The following is a 25492-nucleotide window of genomic DNA, read 5'->3' as shown; positions in this document are numbered from 1 at the left end:
TTTTTTTACTCCATTTGAATAGTTATATTACATTTTAGTAATTAAAAAGCATTATTGAAATCATGTAACTTATTCAATTGAACAATTTATTAAAAGTTTAACAAAACTGAAATTTTGGGCTTAATGAAAAAAAAAAAAAAAACTCAAATTCGGTTTAAATTTTACCAAATTTTGTGCTTTCTGTTTTAAGTCATCTGAATTCCATTTTAATTGTTTAATTCAATTTTAATAATCAAAAAGCATGCCCAATTAATTGAATTCATAAAAATATAAATGTATTATTTTTGTATGTTTTTTTTAAATTTATTTCCATGAAATGTTTTTTTTGTTTGTTTTTTGTTTTTGTTTTTTAAATTCTGTGCTGTGTATAATTTTTTTTTGACAATCAAATGAAGGCATAAAACATTGATTACATTTATCTTTTAATCATATTAAATTAAACAAACTTTTTTGTCAAATAAAGCTAAATTCTATGGTACAACAGTAGCCTAATATTAGTAGCTTTTTCGGTTTATAATTCACAGACACTAGTCTATATGGCGATTTGATTTAAGTATACTGACATGCTTTTTATTTATTCATCAAAAAATTCCATTGAATTGTGTGTTTTACAGTAAATTTCAATTTTATGACTGGATTCTGAGATACGTTTTCATTCATTCCTTCAATATTAGTGGAGTAATGTAGGGAGAATGGGTATCGGGTGTAATTTCGAACACAGCCAGAGATCCATGGTGCCGTTACGGCCCACAGCTGACCTCCATACACCTGCCAATAAACAGATATATATATATATATATACACAAGGATTTTTTCCATGCACAATTACAAATGGGAAACATTGTAGGTTTTATTTAGCCTTGAAGAATTCTCGTCTCCTCAGCTGCCCCCAATATAGACATATTCATTAATACAGTGCGAGCTGGGAAGTAGGATTGTTTGGCATGTGAAGTCAAAAGTTCAACAATCATACACTCTGGGTTGAGCCTGTTGGGTCATTTTTTGGGTTATTTTTTCCATGCTTGGGTCATTTTTGTGTTACCCAGTGTGAAACGGAGAGGACAAAATCCTATTGATTCCCAACTTTGGGTGTTTCTTGGCTGATGGTTTTGTCCATAGTGCTATAAGTGTGTCCGTTGGCAGGTGAAAAAATAAGCAAATTTTGTCGTAAAAGTAAGTTATGAAATTTTTAACTTTTAAAAAACAATTTCGTTTAACTGTATAAGCTGTATAACTTTCCTATATGTCCATTTCTGGATGTTCTTGCTTATTAATAAATGTTCACCTTTTGATTGTTAATGGCTCCTGTGTTGTTACTCTAGTATTTCTGTGTGGCTTTAATGTCCAACCTATTTTGGGTTCATTTTAACCCAGCAATATAGTCATTTTTAAACAGTAGTTAAATAAAATAATCCAGTGTGTTGAGACAAACATGGTGAACATTAAGTTTTTTATGTAGTTTATGTGTCTATGTGGTGTTTTTAATATGCTTTAAGACAAACCATGTGTAAATTCATAAGTCGACAGCATTGCTGAGTATTTCCTCCTTAAAACTGCAGTGAACCAAAGACAGTCTCAAACACACGCTTTGAAATCGCTGGTGTTTCTGACGTCACAAACTACCTTGTAACCAATCAGATCAACGTGTGATCGTCAACCAGTGGATCTCTGAGCTGAGTGAGTGAGTGGAGGCGGGGCTCATTTACATATTCATAGAACCGCGCATACTAAATGAGGCAAGGGTGTCGAGTTACAGTCAAGATATTTTAAGCCATAAAGAATTATTTTTAAGGAAAAAACTTTCAAATATGTCATTTTGGTGATCAAATATGAGTTTTAAGAAATAAAATATTGACTGCAGGGGGACTTTAACAAATTGTTTTTAACCCAGCATTTGTTAGTGTCATGAGCAAGTAAAGTAGCACATGGCAGCTGTTATACTAAACAGGACACATATTATATTATTAGAAAAATATTATTTTATTGTTTGCTTAGAAATGTCTCCATTACAAAACCGTAACCTGAAAAATCATCATTAGAACAACTAAAAAAATGTGCAAGGCCAAACTCACACAGCGTATTGTGCTTTCTAGTTTGCATTCAGTGTATCAGTCAGTACAGCAGATCGTGGAGTTCAGCTGATCATCTCTAACTCGAGGAACAGCAGCCGGCCTCTTCATGTTTGCTCAGGAGGGATATTCTGGAGAAGGTTTTGAAGCAGCTTCTGCACTGGTATTTCTTGATCTCGGAGTGTGTTTGTAGATGCGCTCGCAGGTTTGAGCGGTCAGCGAACGCACGACTGCAGTGAGGGCAGGAGAACGGCTTCTCACCTGGACACATCACATCATCACAGTTAGGTCTTATCATTTTACATACTTTTCTTTCTATTTTTTCCAAAATTACAATGCATCATTTTCATTCTTCTCTTAGAAGTGGTTCACCTGAAATGAAAATGTTACTTACACTGTGGAAAATACACTTTATTTAAAGCCTTTATGTATAATGCATTATAAAGGTATTCATTATGTAGGCTATACTGCATTATTTTTTTCATAAATAACTGCAACCAAAGTTAAAATGCATTATAATTTTAGCAGATTCCTTGTTGCATCTGAAATTGGTCTAAAGGTGTAATAATGAATAGATATAATGCATTATAACTGTGGTTGCAATTATTCATGAAACCATATAATTGCATTATAAAGTGCACAATTAATGCACTAAAATACTTTCATAATGTATTATATATAAAAGGTTTATTAGACATTATTAGAGTATGTTTTTTGTTTTATTTTGTATGCGCGCGCACGTATGTGTGTGTGTGTGTGTGTGTGTGTGTGTGTGTGTGTGTTTCATAATTACAATGCATGATTTTCATACTTCTGGTATAGTTCACCTGAAATGAAAATGTTACATTGTAGAAAATACACTTATTTAAAGCCTTTATGTATAAGGCATTATAAAGGTATAAAGGTATTCATAATATAGGCTATACTGCATTATATTTTTTCATAAATAACTGCAACCAAAGTTAAAATGCATTATAATATTAGCATGTTCCTTGTTGCATCTGAAATTGCTCTAAAGGTGTCACAATAAATAGATAAGTATTATAACGTATTATAACTATAACAATTATTCATCAGACCATCAATGCATTATAACGTGCATAATTATAATGCATTAAAATACTTTTATAATGTATGATATATAAAGCATTTATTAGACATTATTGGGGTATGTTTTACATTTCCCCTGTGCTGTCGATCTCAAATCTCATTTGCGTTCACATATTTCAAACCTGCCATGATGTGAAAACCAATGTCTTTTGCCATCAGATTATTATTTTTATTGTCAAAACATAAATATCTAAAGGCTCTTTAATTCAACACAAGTGAGAACAAGATTAGAGACTGAAGGGAAAACTGACTCAAGCTTTGGTGTGTTCAAAGACTCACTTTAGATTAATTTAGTGTTTGTGATCATTGTGGAGTTTGGTAGTATAGTCGAACTGTTTCCACCTACTTATGTTTATGCACATTTTGGGAATTCACATTAGAAATAATGCTGGGTGGAAACTGGATGCACTCATGCGCTCTGTTGAGGTGGTTAAAGCTTTTATCCGATATGCAGATAAACTACGACGGAAACACATTTACAGGATAAATCTCTCGATGCGCAACAATAAAATCATGTGACTTCGCCTCAGTGTCAGCTGTGATTGGATAACTGCAGTAACCAGTGGACCAATGGCATCGCAGCATCTCTAATGTTGGTTTGGTGTTTCTGAAACGCCGGAGTCGAAGTGTGTGATCAGAATGATCTGGTGTAATTCCCTCCAGAAGCGTCTCACACACACGAGTGTGTTCCCGAACGCCAGAGAACACGACAGCGTTTACTGTGTTCCGCCTGACGCTCTGAGACACACTCGTTTATGATGGAGGGGAAAAAAAGAAAGATTACAGCAAATTACTGTTTTATTACTGATCATTTTGCCAGATGATTTTGTTCTCTTGAACACTTGTGATGGAAACGCTGCTTTATTCACAAATGTTTTATGCGATATTACAATTTTACGCATAATTTAAATGTGCAACTTTGGATGGAAACACAGCTATTCTCATTTTGTGTTTCACACAAGCAGAAAATATGAGAAGAACACTCTTAAAAATAAAGGGGTTACACTTTATTAAGGTTTGATTATTGAAATAAGTACTGAGTAATATTAATTAACTACATGTACTTACTATAGTTACGGTTTAGGGTTAGTTACTTGTAATTACGCATCATTTCCTGTTATTACTATAGTAAGTACATGTAGTAATGTGTAGCCACCGATAATGTTCTTTTTTGGCATCGACGGCTCCATGAAGAACCTTTAACATCCGTGAAACCTTTCCATCGGACAAAAGGTTGTTTATGGGGGGAAACGTTCTTTAGATTATAAAAATGTTCTTTTTTTTAAAAAAAAAAAAGGTTCTTTGCAAAAATCCCCTTCGAAACCTTTATTTTCAAGAATGAAGGGTGAGATGACAAATCTTTGAGTGACATATTCCTTCCAGAACAGTATTCTCCTCCACTGATGTATACTTTTACAGACTTAACTTATCTTTTTTTTTTTTACTTGTATATAAAAAGATATGCCAAGACAAATGTACATCTTCACCCCATTTGTTTGTTTTATTTGTGATAATAACGCAATGCAACCTGACAAACTGTCCAACATAAGTTTGGTCCAGGCTGGTCCAGGCTGTCACACAAAGAAATTATGAACACATGCAAAACTAAGCGAGAACCAGTGAAATATTAATAATGGATGCTAAGCTTTTTCCTGTCAGCTTTTAGTTTTTCCATGCATATATAGATTATTTTTGCATATTAAAAAAATATATAATAATTGTGATTTTAACCCGGGGTCGACAAACACACCGGCACATTTTGCTGGATATTTTTCACATAGCAGCAAAATAGACTAAAAATACTCTGTCATTTATGGTCATACATATACATATTGTGATTGTAACGGTAAAAAACTGTTCATTGGTTAACAGAAAGTGAAAACGTAAATTGACATTCCCACAATTCCCTGCGTGACGCTTCACATTTGATGTATTTTTGTTGAAATAACTGTTTCTTCATAGTTTTTCTTCGTTTTTTCTAATCAGTTATGTACATTAGGGTTTCATGTTACATTTAATGTTGTTAAATTAATGCTTATTGCAAATGTTCAAGTTCACGTGTTACCATGATGGTGTTTAGTGTGTGTGAATGACTGTGCAGCTTCTATATGTTAATATTAACTTTCTCGGTTTGTGGAAAAGCTGCTTGTGATGAGCTTTGATTCATCATGTGACTCTCATCACTGCTGTGATTGGTGCTTGTCAGTGTATTACAATGGTATATAACAGATAATAGCACTTCAATATATTGGTAAATGGCATTTTTTTTACGGTAAATTTAGGTTACGTCTGTAAATCCTAAATAAAATGTTGCTACCTTATCTTATTTTTTACTGTAAATTTCTGGCAACCACGGCTGGCAGTTTTTCTTACCATAAATTTTTAGTTTTTTGTAGTTCTCCACTTTTCTCAAATAAAAGTCACTGTGAAAATCCCCTTTCAGAACCTTTATTTTTAAGAGTGTGTGTTGAGAAAACGACACATGTTTGAGTGACAGCTTTCCCTCCACGAGTCTGATCGTACCTGTGTGTGTGCGAATGTGTCCCTGAAGCAGCCAGGGCCTGGAGAAGGCCTTCCCGCACAGCTTACACACACACGGCAGAGTGTGTGTGCGGATGTGCATCTTCAGCGCTCCCAGACTCACGTACTCCTTCTCGCAGAACTTGCAGACGAAGAACCTCTGGCACTGCCTCTGGTCCGTCAGACTCGAGAAGCTCAGGAACGCTCTCTGGCAGTCGAAGCATCCATCACTGCCATCCTGAAGGACTCTTTGGGAAAGCGGGAATGAGCGTGGATCTGAAAGAGGACTGGACGTCACAGGGAAAGGGAAAGAGAGACCCAGAACCGGGTTCTGTGGAGGAACGTACATCCCTGAGCTGATCGGGTTCATCCGTAAAGTCGAGCTCAATCCCGAAGGACACAGAGTCTCGTGAGGATTCAGTGCTTTGAGTTTGGAGCTTGAAGATTCAATATGAATCACATCTGTGGAGATATGTAATGCACATGATCAGATCGTTCTTATAACACTGATAACCCATTGATAATCTTATAATTTATAACCTAAATATATAGTCCATTGGTCAACATTTAAATAAATCTCTATAATTCCCAAATATTATTGGTAACACAATATATAAGGTCGATTAGTTAATGTATTTACTAACATCAACAAGAGCAATACATTTGTTACAATATTTATTAATCTTTGTTCATGTTAGTTCACAGTGCATTAACTAATGTTAACAAATACAATCTTTGATTTTAATAACGTATTAGTAAATGTTGAAATGTTCATTAACCAAGATTAATAAATGCTGCAGAATTATTGTTCATTCTTAGTTCATGTTAACTAAGGTAGTTGACTAATGAACATTATTGTAAAGTGTTACCAGATTATTTCTCAATTAACCCTGGAGCCTGAAATAATAAAATGTGCCTTTAAACATGATTGATTTCCCATTATCCACCTTAGTTTTAACATAAGAGCAAGTGTAAGTTGAATGTGCGAGGCTTCTGGTGTCATCCGCTTTTTCTTTATCGGAATCATGAACTCAATCTAAAAAATGCTGGGTTGTTTCAAACCATGTTTGGGTCAAATATGGACAAACCCAACCTCACCTCATTAAGTATACGTGGTTCTATGAATATGCAAATGAGCCCCGCCTCCACTCACTCACTCAGCTCAGAGATCCACTGGTTGACGATCACACGTTGATCTGATTGGTTACAAGGTAGTTTGTGACGTCAGAAACACCAGCGATTTCAAAGCGTGTGTTTGAGACTGTCTTTGGTTCACTGCAGTTTTAAGGAGGAAATACTCAGCAATGCTGTCGACTTATGAATCTACTGTAATAAATGTCAATTTAAATGTAATAAGGATCTTTGTAATGTGCAAAATGCTGCAGGTATTGTACTTTACTGCCATAGAATAGTTTACAGTCATAAAATGTTTAAAAGTGAAATTATTACTCTATTATAATTTTTCTCTAAAAAATGCTGGGTTGTTTCAACAATCAAATATAGACAAACCCAACCGTTGGGCAAAAGTTATTTATTAATTTTTTTTACATTTGAACTAATGGTTGAGTTTGTCCATATTTGACCCAAACCATTTTTTTTTTTTTTGTGTGTGGTTTGTTGCACAAATTTACATTTACTGTTTTGACTCATTTTGTCATTCTTCTCATTAGTCTTATAATGCATTAGAAGTCTCGCACGCTTACATCCGCATTGCAAAATAATTTGGAAATGTATCATTTAACACCATAAATTTTACTTGTATATGAACACATATAGGCCTGGGAAAATGTACATCTTCACCCTTATTTGTTTGCTTTATTTGTGATATTAATGCAGTGAAAAATGCCAAATTGTGCAGCTGCCATTCAAAGAAATTATGAACACATGCAAAAACAAGAGAGAACCAACAAAATATTAATAACGAATTATGTTGTAGTCAATGCTTTTTCCTGTCAGCTTATTGTTTTTCTATGCATTTTTTAGCATTTTAAAATAAAACTTAAAACTAGATTGCTTTTTTGTGACAGATAAACACGGATACGTTTTTGTTCTTTTCTCATATTTGTACTTTTTCTCCTGTGGCAAAATAAATTTTTATGGTAACATAAAAATAACAGCGTAACAAGGTTGCATTAGTTAATGTTAGTTAACACATTAAAATTAACCAACAATGAGCAATTCATTAGTTAGGCCTACTGATTTAAATGTTAGTTAATGATAATACAACTGTTGATTGTTAGTTCATGTCAGCTCAGGTCTATTAAATAATATTAACAGATACAACTTTTGATTTTAATAATGTATTAGTAAATACTGAAATTAACATATGGTAAGATTATCAAATGTTTTAGTCGTTCAGTTCATATTGCAGATCATTAATGTTAACAAATGAAACCTTATTCATTTTGTCAGAGAAGATCATCAGTGGAAGAAATAAAAACAGTAAAGGAACAAAATAATACTATCAAAATAACTGTCTAAGGCTTTGTTAAAACAAAATGCAAGTTATAGTTAGTTGAGCCAATGGGTTTCCCAAGCAACCAAAATACAGACTTTTGTCAAAAACTAGTAAACATAACTCTCTCTTTAGTTACTATATGGTCTATTACTCTTTTTCTTATTTCTAATCTCTCTCTAAGATACTGTTGAATAATAATAGTTTGGTTCCTGCTCTAGTTTATCCCTCTTCAGCTCTTCTAACCCAGAGAATAAGAGTTCAACGAGCCGCTCTTTTGTCAGAGATTCTGCACCTGCTAAACTCATATCTTCATCCTTCTCTCATTATCTCCTCATCATGACATAAAACATCTATAGCTGATCATACAAGCATGTAGTGAATCTAGCTGACACATTTTAAACAGTGACAGGCTGTATATATCTCAAATCTTGTATAATTACCATGCATGCATTTTGAATTACATCATATAGACTGAAAGACTACTATAAGTAAATATTCATTTATAGATATTTTTGCACTAGTCACAATTAAGATTAGAACATCTGTGATATTGTCCACGTTAAACTGTAAGATTTGTCCATTCAGAATTGTATTAAATCATAATAATTCAAAACTACTAATTCATTTATACCTTTCAAATTAACCAAAAAAAGTGAATTATATTATCCAATGTTATTTCTGCGAAAAAGATCGTAATGTAGCCTATGCAAATATCGAAATGATATAATATAAATAATAATAACCCAACTATGAAACAAACAAACAAATAGTTATATTAGGTACTGAACAAGCATCTTTAACAAGCCTGACAAATGTAGTATTTTAGTCCGAGTCTGAAAATAAGTTACCGTGTTTCTTTGAGTCCAGCACTCCATAGTCAGGCTTCTTGTTCGTGAGGTGTTTCTTCACCAGGAAAGATCTTGGCATCGTATTTCGGGTCTTTAAAAGGAAACCAGGTTTGCCTTCTGGCGACGAGCACGAGCTTTCAGCGGGAGATGTTGAGTGTTGAATAAATAGCTGATGTTTAAAGGCTGTTCTTAGCGCCACATTCTCGAGTAAAGAAGAGAAGAGAGAGTCAGGTGCAGATAGAGCTAGACTGACAGCTGGATCAACCAATCAGAATGGAAGGACAAGTGTAAGTGGGCGGGGCCAAGTGTGTCGCGACATTCCGCAGCAAACAGGTGCACGCGCGCGATCAAAACAACACAACTTTGTTTTGATGAAACATCATCACATGTTCTTTTGTTTTTTCACCCTCATTCTCTGTTAGACAACTCGTTGAGGACAATGTCGAAAGCAATAGCTTAGTTCAGACTTAGCACTTTAGACATAACGGTGTATGTTCAATGCTTAAAATTTGGTGAATCATTTAATCCATAGAATATGCAGGCTACATAAAATGAAATAAATGATAACATTTCGCTTTGTTTTATTTTCCTATCCCAACAACAGAAATGCCCATCTGAAACGTCTAAAATCTGCTTAAAAATATAAAGATTTAAATAAGAATAGGTTATAAAGTCTGACAGCTTAGGTCTACTAATGCATTTTGCTTTATCGTTTGTAGAGACCATGATAACAAACTCATTAAAGAGTTCATATTTCATTCAACTTGCACCTCATTATAGGTTTTTTTTCCCACGGAAGACCAGATAATGTTGTAAAATATTATAACTTCAGTAACTCAAATTCAAACAAGTGTCTCAAACTTTTTCTGTGCTGTGTCTCAAAAATCTCAAACTTGTTATTATCTCCCCATTTATCTGTTACAAATGAATAATGGAACATCCCTAAACAAAGTAGCATATCTACTGTTCTTTCAACCTATCGCTGAATGGGGTTGTGCATGAATTTACTGTGGTAAATGAAATGTTTTTATTTGTTCAAAATAATTACGCTCCTCAATCACTTCCGTGTCTAGACGCGACGCGACACAAAAAACTAAGGTATTAAAAAGTATAAAAAGTTTCAATGTTAATCAGAGATTTTTTAATCAGACACGCGATTAATCTTTTTCGCAACGATGTTCTATTTCCGTGACGTCGCGGTTGGAACAACGTTGAAGTATCACATTGATAATATCAGTTCCCTTTCGTCCTGGGAACTCCGACGTGTCGTCGGGGGAGTCCTTTTCGCGTCCTTTTCAGGATGTCGTTTCACCCGTGCGTTTCTGGATGCGGTCGACTTCTCCCTCAGGAAGATGATCATAAACACTGCCTCTCGTGTATGGGCTTAAAGCACGCTGAGGCAGCGTTTGTGAACGAGTCATGTTCTCATTGCGGGAACATGACTCTGGCGATGCTGCGTTCGAGACTGAGAACCCTGAGACATGGGGCAGTCCCTTCAGCGATTCCCCGATCTAGTTCAGTGAATCCTGTTGGTGAGCGGATGAGGATCACAGTGCAGAACGTCCCGTCTGGTGTAAGATCCTCACAGGCTTCTCACTCCTCTAGTAGCTCATTGCCATTGGCTGTCCCGGTGGAGCTTCCGGAGCCACCTCGTGCGGTTCCGGTTGTCTCCCTCGGGGAGCCGCCTGAGGACCAGCTGTCGATCGCGGCATCGGAGGGAGAGCGGTCATCTTCCGGTGATGACTCGGCGGGACTACCCCCTTCGGGTGTGGTGGCTCCGGCTGAGCCGGATCCGGAAATGTCCGCTATGCTCGAACGGGCGGCCGCGAATGTCGGGCTTGCGTGGAACCCTCCACCGGGTCCCGAACCTTCGCGGCTGGATGATTGGTCTCGCGGAGCGGGCCGTGTGGTTGCCCCACAGTCCGCTCCGGTACCATTCTTCCTGGAAGTGCATGAGGAGTTGAGGAAGTCTTGGATGGCCCCTCTGGCGACCAGACGTAGACAACCTCGCCCCTCCTCCCTCACCACTCTCGATGGCGGAGCGGCGCACAGGTACGAGGGAATCCCCCCAGTGGAGCGGTCTGTCGCGATGCAGCTATGTCCGAAGACCGCTTCCTCCTGGCGGGGTGCCCCTTCACTCCCCTCTTCCTCTGTAGCCGCCTGTAGGTATGTCCACTTTGGTGGTCCAGGAGCGCCACCTATGGCTTACCCTTGCGGATATGCGGGAAGCAGAGAAAAACAAACTTCTTCGGCGACGCGGTGGAGAGCTTCGCCCCAAAAGTTCTCCGCCACCCAGAAGCAGTCGGAGGCAATACGGCACGTCCTGCACAGGATACGGACAGCTGCTGGTCCGTCTTCTGTGGCCGTAGAGCCTCCGGCTGCTCGTCGCCAAGGGCGCCCTCCCGCGACCGCTCCTCCTCCCGGGCAGCAGTCTAACCCTGGACGGTGGAGGTCCGGTCGTAAGAGGGCTGCCCAGCCCGCTCCGGCACCCACGGCCACAGGCGTAACTATCGGTAAGCAGGGTAAGCGGTTGCTTACGGGCCTGGACCAATCAGGGGCCCGCCCGCGTTACTGGAAGATATTGATTGACAGCCGGGTCCCCCTATCGCATTTTAATACTTTTAGTCTGATCGCATTTACATTTTTTGCGAATTGATTTGAATAAATAATGACAACAACATATTTGACTGATCATTAAATAAATGTTTGAAACGAACAATGATGAATTTGGTGTAATTTGTTTCGAATTGGGACTGGGGATCCCCGGGTGAACATGCGCATTGCGTGCAAAACCGTAAAAAAACGTTGAACTTGAGACAGATATGGAGTCGTCAAATTTTAAACACAAAAGTGGCTTTCAAAAGCGCAAATGAAAAGAGGAATTTTTGATTTGGAATGAATAAATTACCAAAAATAGGAAGCTTCTTTAAAAAGATGACACAATCGAGATTGAGATGGAGCAAGAGAGTGAAGCGAGTAAAGCACCTGAAGCGACCGTTGGTAGTAGCAGCTCCGTGGTTAAATGCAGCTATAATGTAAGTGAGCATCTTTTTTTAATGTATTTGGACCTAGGCCTATGTGTATATAGCAGTAACAGTAACAGTGTTATGGTGCGCCGTCCCCAGCAGTTTATTTTTTTTTTTGTGCGCGTTGCGTCATCACGTGTTGTAGTAGGGGGGCCCGCCTTGACAATCCTGCTTAAGGGCCCGGTGTTGGCTCGTTACGCCACTGCCCACGGCCCCTTCCTGGAAGAAGAGAGGCGGGAAGCCTGAGACGTGCAACCTGGAGGAGGACCTGGATGCTGCTCACAGGGAGGGTGCCTCTGCACACCTCCTTCCCCCGGGGGAGGGCCGGGTGGAGAATCCTTGTTTGAGTTTTATTTCTGTTCCGCCGCTGACCACTCGGTAGAAGAGAAGAGAGGCGGGAAGCGTTCCTGAGACGTGCGACCTGGAGGAGGACCTGGATGCTGCTCACAGGGAGGGTGCCTCTACACACCTCCTTCCCCCGGGGGAGGGCCGGGTGGAGAATCCTTGTTTGAGTTTTATTTCTGTTCACCCAAATTTTCAATAAAAGAGCAGTTTCTACCTCCTCCTCCAGGTCATCCACGGCTGAGACTGGTGGGCACACAGTCTCCCCTGTCCGAGAGGGCCAGAATGGCAGTGTGCGCCGCCCCCGAGTGGCACCACTCCCGTTCCCCTCTCCCCAGCTTGCGGATAGACACGAGGAGTCAGGGCCTCGTTCCTCGTCTCTCCCCCTCCCCTCGCCACCGGGCAGCCCGCAGCAGAATGCTCACGACTTGCCTTCTCTGCCAGAATGCCTTCTCTGCCATCTGCCCCCCGGTGGAAGTAGGTTGGTGTCAAGTTCCACGCCCAGACCCCGCTCTCGGTCGCTACAACGCCACCAGAGCCGGGTCCCTGTCTTCCACCTCGCTGCCCCTCCGCGGGTACACCGGTGGTTTGGGTGGGCTCGTTGGGACGGTATCTGGAGGCCTGGCTAGCGCTTCCGGGTCCGTCCCGATGGCTCATCCGTACCATTCGGTTCGGCTATGCAATTCAGTTTGCACGCCGGCCTCCCAACTTCACCCGTGTGCGGTCGGTGGACGCCCCTGTCTTGCAGAAAGAGATCGACGTCCTGCTGGCGAAGGACGCGATCGAGCCGGTCCCTCCTGCCGAGATGAGGTCCGGGTTTTACAGCCCCTACTTCATTGTACCCAAGAAAGGAGGTGGGTTACGGCCAATCCTGGACCTGCGAGTATTGAATCGGGCCCTGCACAAACTCCTGTTCAAAATGCTCACGCAGAAGCACATTTTCGAATGCATCCGTCCCCAGGATTGGTTTGCAGCGTTTGACCTGAAGGACGCGTACTTTCACGTCTCGATTCTTCCTCGAAACGGACCATTTCTATGGTTTGCTTTCGAGGGTCGAGCATATCAGTACAAAGTCCTACCCTTCGGGCTGGCCCTGTCGCCCCGTGTCTTCACGAAAGTCGCAGAGGCAGCCATTGTTCCCATGAGAGAACAAGGCATTCGCATCCTCAACTATCTCGACGACTGGGTCATTCTAGCTCACTCGCGAGATGTGTTGTGCGATCACAGGGACATGGTGCTTCGGCACCTCAGCCGGTTGGGGCTTCGGGTCAACTAGGACAAGAGCAAACTCTGCCCCGTGCAGAGGATCTCTTATCTCGGTATGGAACTGGACTCGGTCGCCCGGACTGCGCGCCTCACGGGGGAACGCGTCCAGTCAGTGCTCACCTGCCTCAGGTCCTTTCGAGGCAGGACAGCAGTTCCACTGAAACAATTTCAGAGGCTCCTGGGGCATATGGCAGCCACAGCCGCAGTAACGCCACTCGGCCTGTTACATATGAGACCGCTTCAGCCCTGGCTTCACGATCGAGTCCCGAGGTGGGCGTGGCAGAGCGGCACGTTCCGGGTCAAGGTGACCCCACACTGTCGCCAAACCTTCTCCCCATGGTCGGATCCTGCGTTTCTTCGGGCCGGAGTGCCCTTAGTTCAGGTTTCCAGGCATGCTGTGGTTTTCACGGATGCCTCTGCCATGGGTTGGGGGGCCACGTACAGTCTCGGGTCTGTGGACGGGGCCCCAGCTGCATTGGCACATCAACTGCCTAGAGTTGCAAGCAGTACGCCTAGCTGTGTGTCGCCTCAAGGGGTTTCTCAGACACAAGCACATACTGGTCCGTACGGACAGCACTGCGACCGTTGCATACATCAACCACAAAGGTGGTCTACGCTCCCGTCGTATGTCGCGACTTGCCTCCCACCTCCTCCTATGGAGTCAGAAGCATCTGAGGTTGCTTCGTGCCGTTCATGTTCCAGGGGCGCTCAACTGTGTGGCAGACGAACTCTCACGGCAGCCCCCCCTTCCAGGAGAATGGCGACTCCATCCCCAGGCGATCCAGCTGATTTAGAGTGTCTTCGGAGTCACACAGGTAGACCTGTTTACCTCTCCAGACACGTCTGATTGCCAGTGGTTTTACTCCCTGACCGAGGGGACCCTCGGCACGGACGCCCTGGCTTACAGCTGGCCCCGGGACCTGGCTCGGATATGTGCCCAAGGTTCCTACCACTCCCTTCGCGGACCAGATAGTAAACCTGCAAGCGCTGCCCCAGGAGGAGGCAGACCCAGCCCTAGCTTTTCTCTGTCCTGTCCGCGCTCTGCAGGTTTATATTGACAGAACGCAAAGCTTCAGGACCTCAGATCAGCTCTTTATCTGTTACGGAGGCCAGCAGAAGGGGAAGGCCGTCTCCAAGCAGAGGTTAGCCCACTGGCTAGTGGATGCTATCACCCGAGCGTATGAGTCTCTGGGTGAGCCTTGTCTTCCCAGGTTGCGGGCTCACTCTACTAGAGGTGTTGCCGCTTCCTGGGCTTTGGCTCAAGGCGCCTAGCTGACAGACATCTGTAGAGCTGCGGGCTGGGCGACACCGAACACGTTCGCTAGGTTCTATAGCCTTCGTGTGGAACCTGTTTCCTCCCGAGTACTTGCTACGGCCAGTGGTGCGAGGGAATAGGTTGTGTCGGCTTGCTACGCCACTCCGCCTCTCGGCCGGATACGTGCGTCCTTGCTCCGTGTGGCGCCCTACGTCGGTGAGCCTCGTGAGTTCCTCCATCACCCCTCCGGTGCCAGGCGCGGCGGACCGCCCGGTGCCAGGTCTGCTACCTCTAGTAGGGAGTTGCTAGTAGACTGGGTATTTTTCCAGTGGTCTCTACGCTGACCCATGATGCCGCGTGCAGTTCAGCCGTGTCTTCCCCTTGACGGACTCGTTCTGTCATCCCTGTTGAGTACGCTTCCACTTCCCCCGGATTGGGACCACCTATATTTAATTTAATTTTATCAATCAATAAATTCCTCTTGAAACAAACTTTGTTGTATTATTTTAATTTAATACTGTGAAGCTGCTTTGATGCAATCTGTATTGTGAAAAGCGCTATACAAATAAACTTGACTTGACTTGACTTGACCTCAGGGACTGCCATATGTTCACTATCCCACTGGGCTAGTACATATGTGTATTGCAGGCCTTCCTCAGGCAGGCTGGGCTTCCGCAGCGTTCCCCCCCTTTTTTTTGGGGGGGGGGGGGGTTAGGGCACGCTTCCCAGTGTTATCCAATGGTAAGTCTGAGCTAAGCACCTAACTGAGCGGGTCTTGCGGAACAGCAGTGTGGTTCCCTAGCTAGCTCCCGCACTTATTCATGAAACCGCTGCAGGGTAGCTTAGCTGGGCGCTGGAAGGGGTCCATTGGCTCGTTTTAATTCTCTCGAAGGCAATTGGCTCCCTAGCGTGATCCCAATTCGTCAGGGAACTCCCCCGACGACACGTCTCCGTTCCCTGAACTCAGGGAACAAGGGTTACATACGTAACCGAGACGGTACTGTTTATGTGCTTTATTTAATGTTAATTTAAAGCGTCTAATGTTACTTTGAATATCATTTTTGCGTGACCTTTATAGCCGTAGGCTACTGAAAGAGACAAAGGATAGTTCACCTCAGATCTTGAAAATAAATTAAAGAAAACAAGAACGTTCAAACTGTGAACAAACAGGTGTATTTTATAAAACGATTTTGTGTGTGTGTGTGTGTGTGTGTGTCTGTTTGTCTGTCTATCTATCTATCTGTATCTCTATTTGTCTATTTATAGGAGAAATGTGGATGTCACGTATAAAAAAAACAAAAAAACAACAACAAAAAACAAACAAAACATGCTGATTAAGATAATGCAAGTTCTGTAATTTAGTTTCCCTTAGCATGAATGCATATCAAATTAAAAATCAGATATAAAATTTGACTTTGAAACATATATGTTGTTATGTAAATCCTTTATGTTTAAACAGACACAACCTCTATGTCTCTTCAGGATGATAATGCTCATGTATGATGGTGATTTCACGACCCTGTGCGTCTCTATCAGATCTCAAGCTCTGGCTGGAAGAGCAATCGTGACTTTTGTATCATCTGAAGTCAATAGAAATAGAGAATGAGCACATATATTTCATGACAGTACTGTGTTTTAACAGCTACAGTGAAAATATGTGCTCATCCTCTGTTTCTATTGACTTGAGATGCTCTTTTAGTAAGATACATGTGTAGCAGCCGTTGTGTGAATTTATAGGAAGTGAACTTATAATCAGACTGACTAATGAACTTGAGTTATGATACGAAAAACAAAAGATATACCAGAAATATATAACAAGAATACAGTTTTTATAATGGACTATTTTAATTCACAAATGCTTTGTGTGTCTTAACTGGATGACTAAGATAAAGTGAAATACTGTACTTTTTTTTTTCTTTGAGTGTTGCAAGCAATTTGTCTTGACTCTAATATTAATGACTCTAATAATATTTTATATTAGCAATTTGCATAGTGGTCATTATATGTCCAGCAACCAGTGGGTTAATGAGCATTTAACAGGAACCATGTGGACCATGTATAAACATATATATATATATATATTAAATGTCAGAGAAATGCTTTGATAAATCAAATGTACATTTGAGATAGGAAGTTTGAGTCTATTCGATGTCGCCATCTAGTGTGTCATAAGTGTACTCACATGTGCATCAAGTGTGATTTGTTTTCTATATTTTAGGTTTTCATTTTTTTTAATACTTTGGGATTCATGATTCAGACTGATATGATTTTTTTTTCCATGCATGGAGATGTTAGGCAAGAATCACAGCTTTTCATTCTCTTTCATTATATGGAAAGAATATAATCATTTAGCCAGTGTTGTCTGTGAAGTGTGTTGTAGAGTGAACACCTGGAAACAAAAACACTACAAGTAATTTAATAAAAACGGAAATGTGCATCAATGTACAAATATAATACTGAAACAAGCATATAACTATATAAAATAACTCTAGAAATAAAAGCATACATAATCAAATTAACATCCTTGCAGCTGAGGGGAAAAGGACAGAAATCGAGACCGGTATATCATACATAAAATTCAGTGCTTTTCAAAAAAAAAGAAAAAAGTACATTTACAGTATAATTCATGCTTTAGATCATTCTGTAATGCCAAATAAGTTGTTAAAACATTATTAACATTTATTAATTCCAAGAGCTTTATTAATTCACCACATTATTAATTGCATTTATTTTATTCCAAATATTAATTTTTGTAACAAAAATGTTCAGGAATACACATATAATATACAAATTTTGCCATTGTTTGCTCCTAAAACCATTGTTTCGTGCAGGAAATTCAAGGCCATGGCCATTGAGGCAGAGGTTAGCAGTGCCTCTTTGGTCCATAGAACATGAATGCCTTCATGTCACGTGATCCACTCGCTCTCACTCAATCCGCGCTTCCCGATACTTAGCATCTAGCGGCGCCTAGCGTTGGCTGTCAACAGGCCCGGGGTGGGTAATCGGGAAAATTCCCTGTGGGCCGCTTCACTTTTGGGCCGGTCGAGGAATTTATTATTATTTTTTTCACATTTGTCACGTTAGTTACATTAGGCTACACACGTTCCGCATTCTGACACTGCCAGCGCGCAGCCTCTGCATGGGTTGTACCATGTGAGGGAGTTCTCCCCTCCCTCCTATAGAGTTGGTTGGGTCCATAGCCCGTCTTTTCCAAAACGTTTTCTCAGGTAGGCTACCGCGGCACCGCCGGCGCCTACCGATAGCTGGGCCGGCCCTACCGTAACGGTACGCATCAGGGAGGATGGATGGGAGGAACAGGCCAGGAGGTATGGAAGCTTGTTTCCGCCCCAGAATAAAACATTTTAAAAGATAATTGCGACTTTTTATCTCACAATTGCGAGTTTACATCTCGCAATTCTGTCATTATTTCTCAGCATTGCGAGATATAACGTTAAAGTCAGAATTGCGTGAAATAAAGTCGCAATTGCGTGTTATAAAGTCAGAATTACGAGATAAGTCAGAATTGCGTGAAATAAAGTCGCAATTGCATGTTATAAAGTCAGAATTGCAAGATATAAAGTATATTATAAATGTTTTCTGACTTGCCTATTCAAATCCTGGTGCACACCAATAGTGTGTGTGTGGCTGTCTGTGCGCGTTTGCGCATTTTGAAGGAGTGACTATAGGCTGCTTGTCGGTTCGCTGACACCGCGCCGCCTCCCTCTCTTACTGTGTCCCGCACAAAACATTTTTTTGTTGTATAAGCCAAAGATAGATGTGTCCATTAATTTGATTATTAGATTTGATTGTGCATTAGCCTCACATATGACTGACTTTGCTGTATGTAGGCAGCGATGTGATGATGCCTGATATGAACTTGGGTTACTACATTAACTGAATATGAACATATATGCCACATTTAATAGGTCACAGCCTACCCATGACAAGATTTCACCGCACGTTACTGAACATTACTGTTATGTTTCATAAAATATACTGGGTAAACATCTTAAATCATCTTAAGCTGCATTACAGCTTCTTTCCCACAGAGCAATACAACAATAGCAATAACAGCAGCAATAACAGCAGCAATGATAATCAGCATCAAAAACATCAATAGCAATAACAACAGCAGCAATAACAGCATCAATAACAGCAATAGCAATAACAGCAGCAATAAAAATCAGCAGCAATAACATCAATAGCAATAACAGCAGCAATAACAGCAGCAATGATAATCAGCATCAAAAACATCAATAGCAATAACATCAATAGCAATAACAGCAGCAATGATAATCAGCATCAAAAACATCAATAGCAATAACATCAATAGCAATAACAGCAGCAGCAACATCAATAACCGCAGAAGCAGCAATAACAACAGCAGCAATAACAGGAATAGCAATAACAGCAGCAATAACCGCAGCAATAACAGCAGCAATAACAGCATCAGTTGCAATAACAGCAGCAATAACAGCATCAGTTGCAATAACAGCAGCAATAACAGCAGCAGCAGCAGTAGCAATAACAGTAATATCAATAACCACAAAAATAACAGCAGCCATAACAGCAATAGCAATAACAGCAGCAGCATCAGAGGCAGCAGCAATAACAGTAATATCAATAACAGCAGCAATAACCACAGCAATAACAGCAGCAGCAGCAGCAGCAGCAGCAGCAGCAATAACAGTAATAGCAATAACAGCAGCAGCAATAACAGCAGCAGCAGCAGCAGCAGCAGCAATAACAGTAATAGCAATAACAGCAGCAGCAATAACAGCAGCAGCAGCAGCAGCAGCAGCAATAACAGTAATATCAACAACAGCAGAAATAACAGCAATAACAGCAATAGCAATAACAGCAGCAACAGCAATAACAGTAATAGTAACTAGAAAAAAAAGTTTGTTGAGACAAACTTTAAGTTGGCTTGAGAAAGCCTGACCAGAGAGTTTGAAGAAGTTTAAAGAAGTTAGAAGTTTAAAGTAGGTTAAAGTAGGTTAAAGTTAGATTGATAGATTAGTTAGAAAGAAATAATAGTTGGGAAGAAAGAAAGAAAGAAAGAAAGAAAGAAAGAAAGAAAGAAAGAAAGAAAGAAAGAAAGAAAGAAAGTAAAAAGATTAGTTAGAAAGAAAGAAAGAAAGAAAGAAAGTAAAAAGATTAGTTAGAAAGAAAGAAAGAAAGAAAGTAAAAAGATTAGTTAGAAAGAAAGAAAGAAAGATTAGTTAGAAAGAAAGAAAGAAAGAAAGAAAGAAAGAAAGAAAGAAAGAAAAAGATTAGTTAGAAAGAAAGAAAGAAAAGATTAGTTAGAAAGAAAGAAAGAAAAGTAAGAAAAAGAAAAAAGAAAGATTAGTTAGAAAGAAAGAAAGTAAAAAGATTAGTTAGAAAGAAAGAAAGAAAGAAAGAAAGAAAAAAGATTAATTAGTTAGAAAGAAAGAAAGAAAGAAAGAAGATTAATTAGTTAGAAAGAAAGAAAGAAAGAAAGAAAAAAGATTAGTTAGAAAGAAAGAAAGAAAAGTAAGAAAAAGAAAGAAAGAAAGAAAGATTAGTTAGAAAGAAAGAAAGAAAGAAAGAAAGAAAGAAAGAAAGAAAGAAAAAAGATTAGTTAGAAAGAAAGAAAGAAAAGTAAGAGAAAGAAAGATTAGTTAGAAAGAAAGAAAGAAAGTAAAAAGATTAGTTAGAAAGAAAGAAAGAAAAGTAAGAGAAAGAAAGAAAGAGAAAGAAAGAAAGATTAGTTAGAAAGAAAGAAAGAAAGAAAGAAAGAAAGAAAGAAAGAAAGAAAAAAGATTAGTTAGAAAGAAAGAAAGAAAGAAAGAAAGTAAAAAGATTAGTTAGAAAGAAAGAAAGAAAGAACGAAAGAAAGAAAAGCAAGAAAAAGAAAAAAGAGATTAGTTAGAAAGAAAGAAAGAAAAATGATTAGTTAGAAAGAAAGAAAGAAAAAAAGATTAATTAGTTAAAAAGAAAGAAAGAAAGAAAGAATGAAAGAAGATTAATTAGTTAGAAAGAAAGAAAGAAAGAAAGAAAGAAAGAAAGAAAGAAAGAAAGAAAAAAGATTAGTTAGAAAGAAAGAAAGAAAAGTAAGAAAAAGAAAGAAAGAAAGATTAGTTAGAAAGAAAGAAAGAAAGAAAGAAAGAAAGAAAAAAGATTAGTTAGAAAGAAAGAAAGAAAAGTAAGAAAAAGAAAAAGAAAGATTAGTAAGAAAGAAAGAAAGAAAGAAAGAAAGAAAGAAAAAAGATTAGTTAGAAAGAAAGAAAGAAAAGTAAGACAAAGAAAGAAAGAAAGATTAGTTAGAAAGAAAGAAAGAAAGAAAGAAAGAAAGAAAAGTAAGAAAAAGAAAAAGAAAGATTAGTAAGAAAGAAAGAAAGAAAGAAAGAAAGAAAAAAGATTAGTTAGAAAGAAAGAAAGAAAAGTAAGAAAAAGAAAGAACGAAAGATTAGTTAGAAAGAAAGAAAGAAAGAAAGAAAGAAAGAAAAAAAGAAAGAAAGAAAAAAGATTAGTTAGAAAGAAAGAAAGAAAAGTAAGAGAAAGAAAGATTAGTTAGAAAGAAAGAAAAAAGATTAATTAGTTAGAAAGAAAGAAAGAAAGAAAGAAAGAAAGAAAGAAAAAGAAAAAAGAAAGATTAGTTAGAAAGAAAGAAAGAAAAATGATTAGTTAGAAAGAAAGAAAGAAAGAAAGAAAGAAAGAAAAAGATTTGTTAGAAAGAAAGAATCAGAATCAGAATCAGAATCAGAATCAGAAAGAGCTTTATTGCCAAGTGTGCTTGCACCCACAAGGAATTTTTCTTGGTACTGAAGCTTCCAGTGCACATATACAAATACAAATACAACAAGAAACATAGTAATACAAATTCTAAGAATAAAATATATTTAAAAAAATAAAAATAAAAATAGTATAAAAAGTAAAAAAAAAAAAAGGGGTCACAGTTGGGTTTAGTCTGAATAAACATTTACAGATTATGAACATATTTACAGTATTTTGAGAAGTATGAATAATATAAATATAAATATCACCTGAGTTAAAGAATATTACACTAGACAGTGGGAGTCTAGTGCATGTTACAGATTATGAACATATTTACAGTATTTTGAGTAGTATGAATAATATAAATATAAATATCACCTGAGTTAAGAGAATATTGCACTAGACAGTGGGAGTATTGCACTTACAGGCATATGCCTTGGGGGGCATGTTAAGTGTTCAGAAGGGAAATGGCCTGTGGAAAGAAACTGTTCCTGTGCCTGGATGTTCTTGTGGCCAGTGATCTGTGTCGCCGTCCTGACGGTAACAGTTCAAACAGGGGGTGTCCAGGGTGAGTGGAGTCTGTGATGATTTTACCTGCTCTCTTCCTCACTCTGGAAGAGTACAGGTCCTGGGGGGTTGGCAGGGGGGCACCAATAATCCTCTCTGCTGTCCGGACTGTCCGTTGTAGTCTCCTGATGTCCGATTTGGTAGCTGAACCAAACCAGACAGTGATGGAAGTGCTTAAAACAGACTCAATGACGGCTGAGTAGAACTGGATCAGCAGCTCCTGTGGCAGATTGAACTTCTTCAGCTGGCGAAGGAAGTACAGTCTCTGCTGGGCCTTTTTCACAATGGAGTCAATGTGATTTGCCCACTTCAGGTCCTGAGAGATGGTAGAGCCCAGGAACCTGAATGACTCCACTGCTTCCACAGTGCTGTTCATGATGGTGAGAGGGGGGAGTGCTGGGGATTTTCTCCTGAAATCCACAATCATCTCCACTGTTTTGAGCGTGTTCAGCTCAAGGTTGTTATAGCTGCACCAGACAGCCAGCTGTTCAACCCCCAGTCTGTAAGCAGACTCGTCACCATTTTGGATGAGACCGATGACGGTGGTGTCGTCTGCAAATTTCAGGAGCTTGACAGAGGGGTCTTTAGAAGTGCAGTCATTAGTGTACAGGGAGAAGAGCAGTGGGGAGAGAACGCACCCTTGGGGGGCGCCAGTGCTGATGGTGAGGGTCCTGGATGTGAGCTTCCCCAGTCTCACTCGCTGCTGCCGGTCGGTCAGGAAGCTGGAGATCCACTGACAGATTGAGGATGGCATGGAGAGCTGAGTCAGTTTGGCTGTGAGAAGATCAGGGATGATGGTATTGAAGGCCGAACTGAAGTCCACAAATAAGATCCGTGCATAAGTCCCAGGTCTGTCAAGATGTTGCAGGATATAGTGCAGTCCCATGTTGACTGCATCATCCACAGACCTGTTTGCTCTGTAAGCAAACTGAAAGGGATCCAGAAGGGGTCCAGTGATGTCCTTCAGATAGGCCAACACCAGTCTTTCAAACGACTTCATGACCACAGACGTGAGAGCGACAGGTCTGTAGTCATTAAGTCCAGTGATTTTAGGTTTTTTGGGAACCGGAATGATAGTGGAGCGTTTGAAGCAGCAGGGAACTTCACACTGCTCCAATGATCTGTTGAAGATCTGCGTGAAGACTGGGGCCAGTTGGTCAGCGCAGGCTTTTAGACAAGCAGATGAGATGCCGTCTGGGCCTGAAGCTTTCCTAGTCTTCTGTTTTTTGAAGACTCGGCTCACGTCCTCCACACAGACCTTAAGCTCAGGTTGGATGGCAGAAGGGGGGAGGAGAGGGGTTGCAGGAGGTGATGGTGGATGTGTGAAGTGCACATCAGAGCGGGTGTGAGGTGTGAGTCTGGGCTTCTCAAACCTGCAATAGAATGCATTGAGAGTGTCAGCCAGTTGTTGATTCTCCACAGATCGGGGGGATGGTGATTTGTAGTTGGTGATGTTCCTCAGGCCTCTCCAGACTGATGCCGGGTCGTTGGCTGAAAACTGGGTTTTCAGCTTTTCAGAGTAGCTTCTTTTAGCAACTCTGATCTCCTTTGTCAGTCTGTTTCTGGCCTGGTTATACAAGATTTTATCCCCACTTCTGTAAGCATCCTCTTTGGCATGACGAAGCTGTTTGAGTTTCCCAGTAAACCATGGTTTATCATTAGTGAATGATAAGAATGTCCTGGTAGGAATGCATGTATCCTCACAGAAACTGATATATGATGTTACAGTATCTGTGAGCTCATCCAGATCGGTGGCTGCAGCTTCAAAAACAGTCCAATCAGTGCAATCGAAGCAGGCCTGTAGATCCTGCTCTGCTTCGTTGGTCCATCTTTTTACAGTCCTTATTACAGGTTTAGCTGATTTCAGTTTCTGCCTGTAGGTCGGTATAAGATGAACCAAACAATGATCAGAGAGCCCCAAAGCTGCCCGTGGGACGGAGTGATACGCATTCTTTATCGTGGTGTAACAGTGGTCCAATATATTACTGTCTCTGGTAGGACATGTAACATGCTGTCTGTATTTTGGCAGTTCACGGGAGAGATTTGCTTTGTTAAAATCCCCAAGAATGATTAAAAGAGAGTCTGGGTACCTTTGTTCCATTTCAGCTATATGTTCAGCCAGCTGTTGTATCGCCGCGCTCACACACGCGTCTGGAGGAATGTAAACATTCGCGAGAATGAATGAGGAAAACTCCCGCGGCGAGTAGAAAGGTTTACAGTTTATGAAATGTGCCTCTAAATTAGGAGAGCACATCTTCTTCAGTGTTGTTACATCTGAACACCAACTTTCGTTAATGTAGAAACACAATCCACCACCTCTCGTTTTCCCCGTTAGTTCCGCGATGCGATCCGCTCGGAACAGCTGAAAGCCCGGCAGATGTAGTGCGTTGTCCGGTATGGCTTCACTCAGCCAGGTTTCAGTGAAGCACAGAGCAGCGGAGTTTAAAAAATCCTTGTTAGTGCGGGTGAGGAGAAGAAGTTCGTCCATTTTGTTAGGAAGAGATCGGAGATTCGCAAGATGAATACTAGGGAGTGCAGTGCGGAGGCCGCGCTCGCGGAGTTTAACCAGCGCGCCAGCGCGCTTCCCGCGTTTGCGTCTGACCGCGCGTTTGAACAACACCGCTGCCCCTCCGACGAGAATGTCCAGTAAAACGTCTGAGTAATCAAAATCTGTGAAAAAGTTGTCTGGTGTGTGTTTCCTAATGTCCAGTAGTTCGTCTTTGGTGAAACTGATAGGAAAAGAATGACTAAACGCAGAACAAACCAACAAAAACAACACAATAACTGGAGAGCTCCACACCGAGGCAGCCATCCGCGGCGCCATCTTGGAAAAAGAAAGAAAGAAAGAAAGAAAAAAGATTAGTTAGAAAGAAAGAAAGAAAGAAAGAAAAGCAAGAAAAAGAAAAAAGAAAGATTAGTTAGAAAGAAAGAAAGAAAAATGATTAGTTAGAAAGAAAGAAAGAAAAAAGATTAATTAGTTAAAAAGAAAGAAAGAAAGAAAGAAAGAAGATTAATTAGTTAGAAAGAAAGAAAGAAAGAAAGAAAGAAAGAAAAAAAAAGATTAGTTAGAAAGAAAGAAAGAAAGAAAAGTAAGAAAAAGAAAGAACGAAAGATTAGTTAGAAAGAAAGAAAGAAAGAAAGAAAGAAAAAAAGAAAGAAAGAAAAAAGATTAGTTAGAAAGAAAGAAAGAAAAGAAAGAGAAAGAAAGATTAGTTAGAAAGAAAGAAAGAAAGAAAGTAAAAAGATTAGTTAGAAAGAAAGAAAGAAAGAAAGTAAAAAGATTAGTTAGAAAG

The 25492-nt window shown here is 40.1% G+C and overlaps 1 protein-coding gene across 1 annotated transcript; it reads right to left on the bottom strand.

The window, feature by feature from the left end:
* Positions 1–699: 699 nt before the first annotated feature.
* Positions 700–9230, bottom strand: snai3 (snail family zinc finger 3). The gene is made up of 3 exons (XM_082159715.1): positions 9006–9230; positions 5703–6161; positions 700–2330 (listed from the first exon to the last, which is right to left on the bottom strand). Exons 1-3 carry the CDS (start codon positions 9082–9084, stop codon positions 2149–2151), a joined length of 720 nt encoding a protein of 239 aa, XP_082015841.1. The 5' UTR covers positions 9085–9230; the 3' UTR covers positions 700–2148.
* Positions 9231–25492: the final 16262 nt, after the last annotated feature.

Source organism: Leuciscus leuciscus, assembly GCF_965113295.1.
Source record: "Leuciscus leuciscus genome assembly, chromosome: 2".
NCBI classification, from domain to species: Eukaryota; Metazoa; Chordata; class Actinopteri; order Cypriniformes; family Leuciscidae; genus Leuciscus; species Leuciscus leuciscus.
The sequence above is the reverse complement of the archived record's forward strand: the minus strand, read 5'-3'. Positions and strand labels throughout refer to the sequence as shown.

What these genes read in the sequence shown, in the direction of transcription:
- snai3 (XM_082159715.1), bottom strand. Translation starts at nt 9,084, where the DNA reads ATGCCAAGATCTTTCCTGGTGAAGAAACACCTCACGAACAAGAAGCCT. An exon ending in GCTGGACTCAAAGAAACACG is followed by an intron (nt 6,162 to 9,005) that starts GTAACTTATTTT and finishes ATATCTCCACAG; the next exon opens with ATGTGATTCATATTGAATCT. An exon ending in ACACATTCGCACACACACAG is followed by an intron (nt 2,331 to 5,702) that starts GTACGATCAGAC and finishes TGATGTGTCCAG; the next exon opens with GTGAGAAGCCGTTCTCCTGC.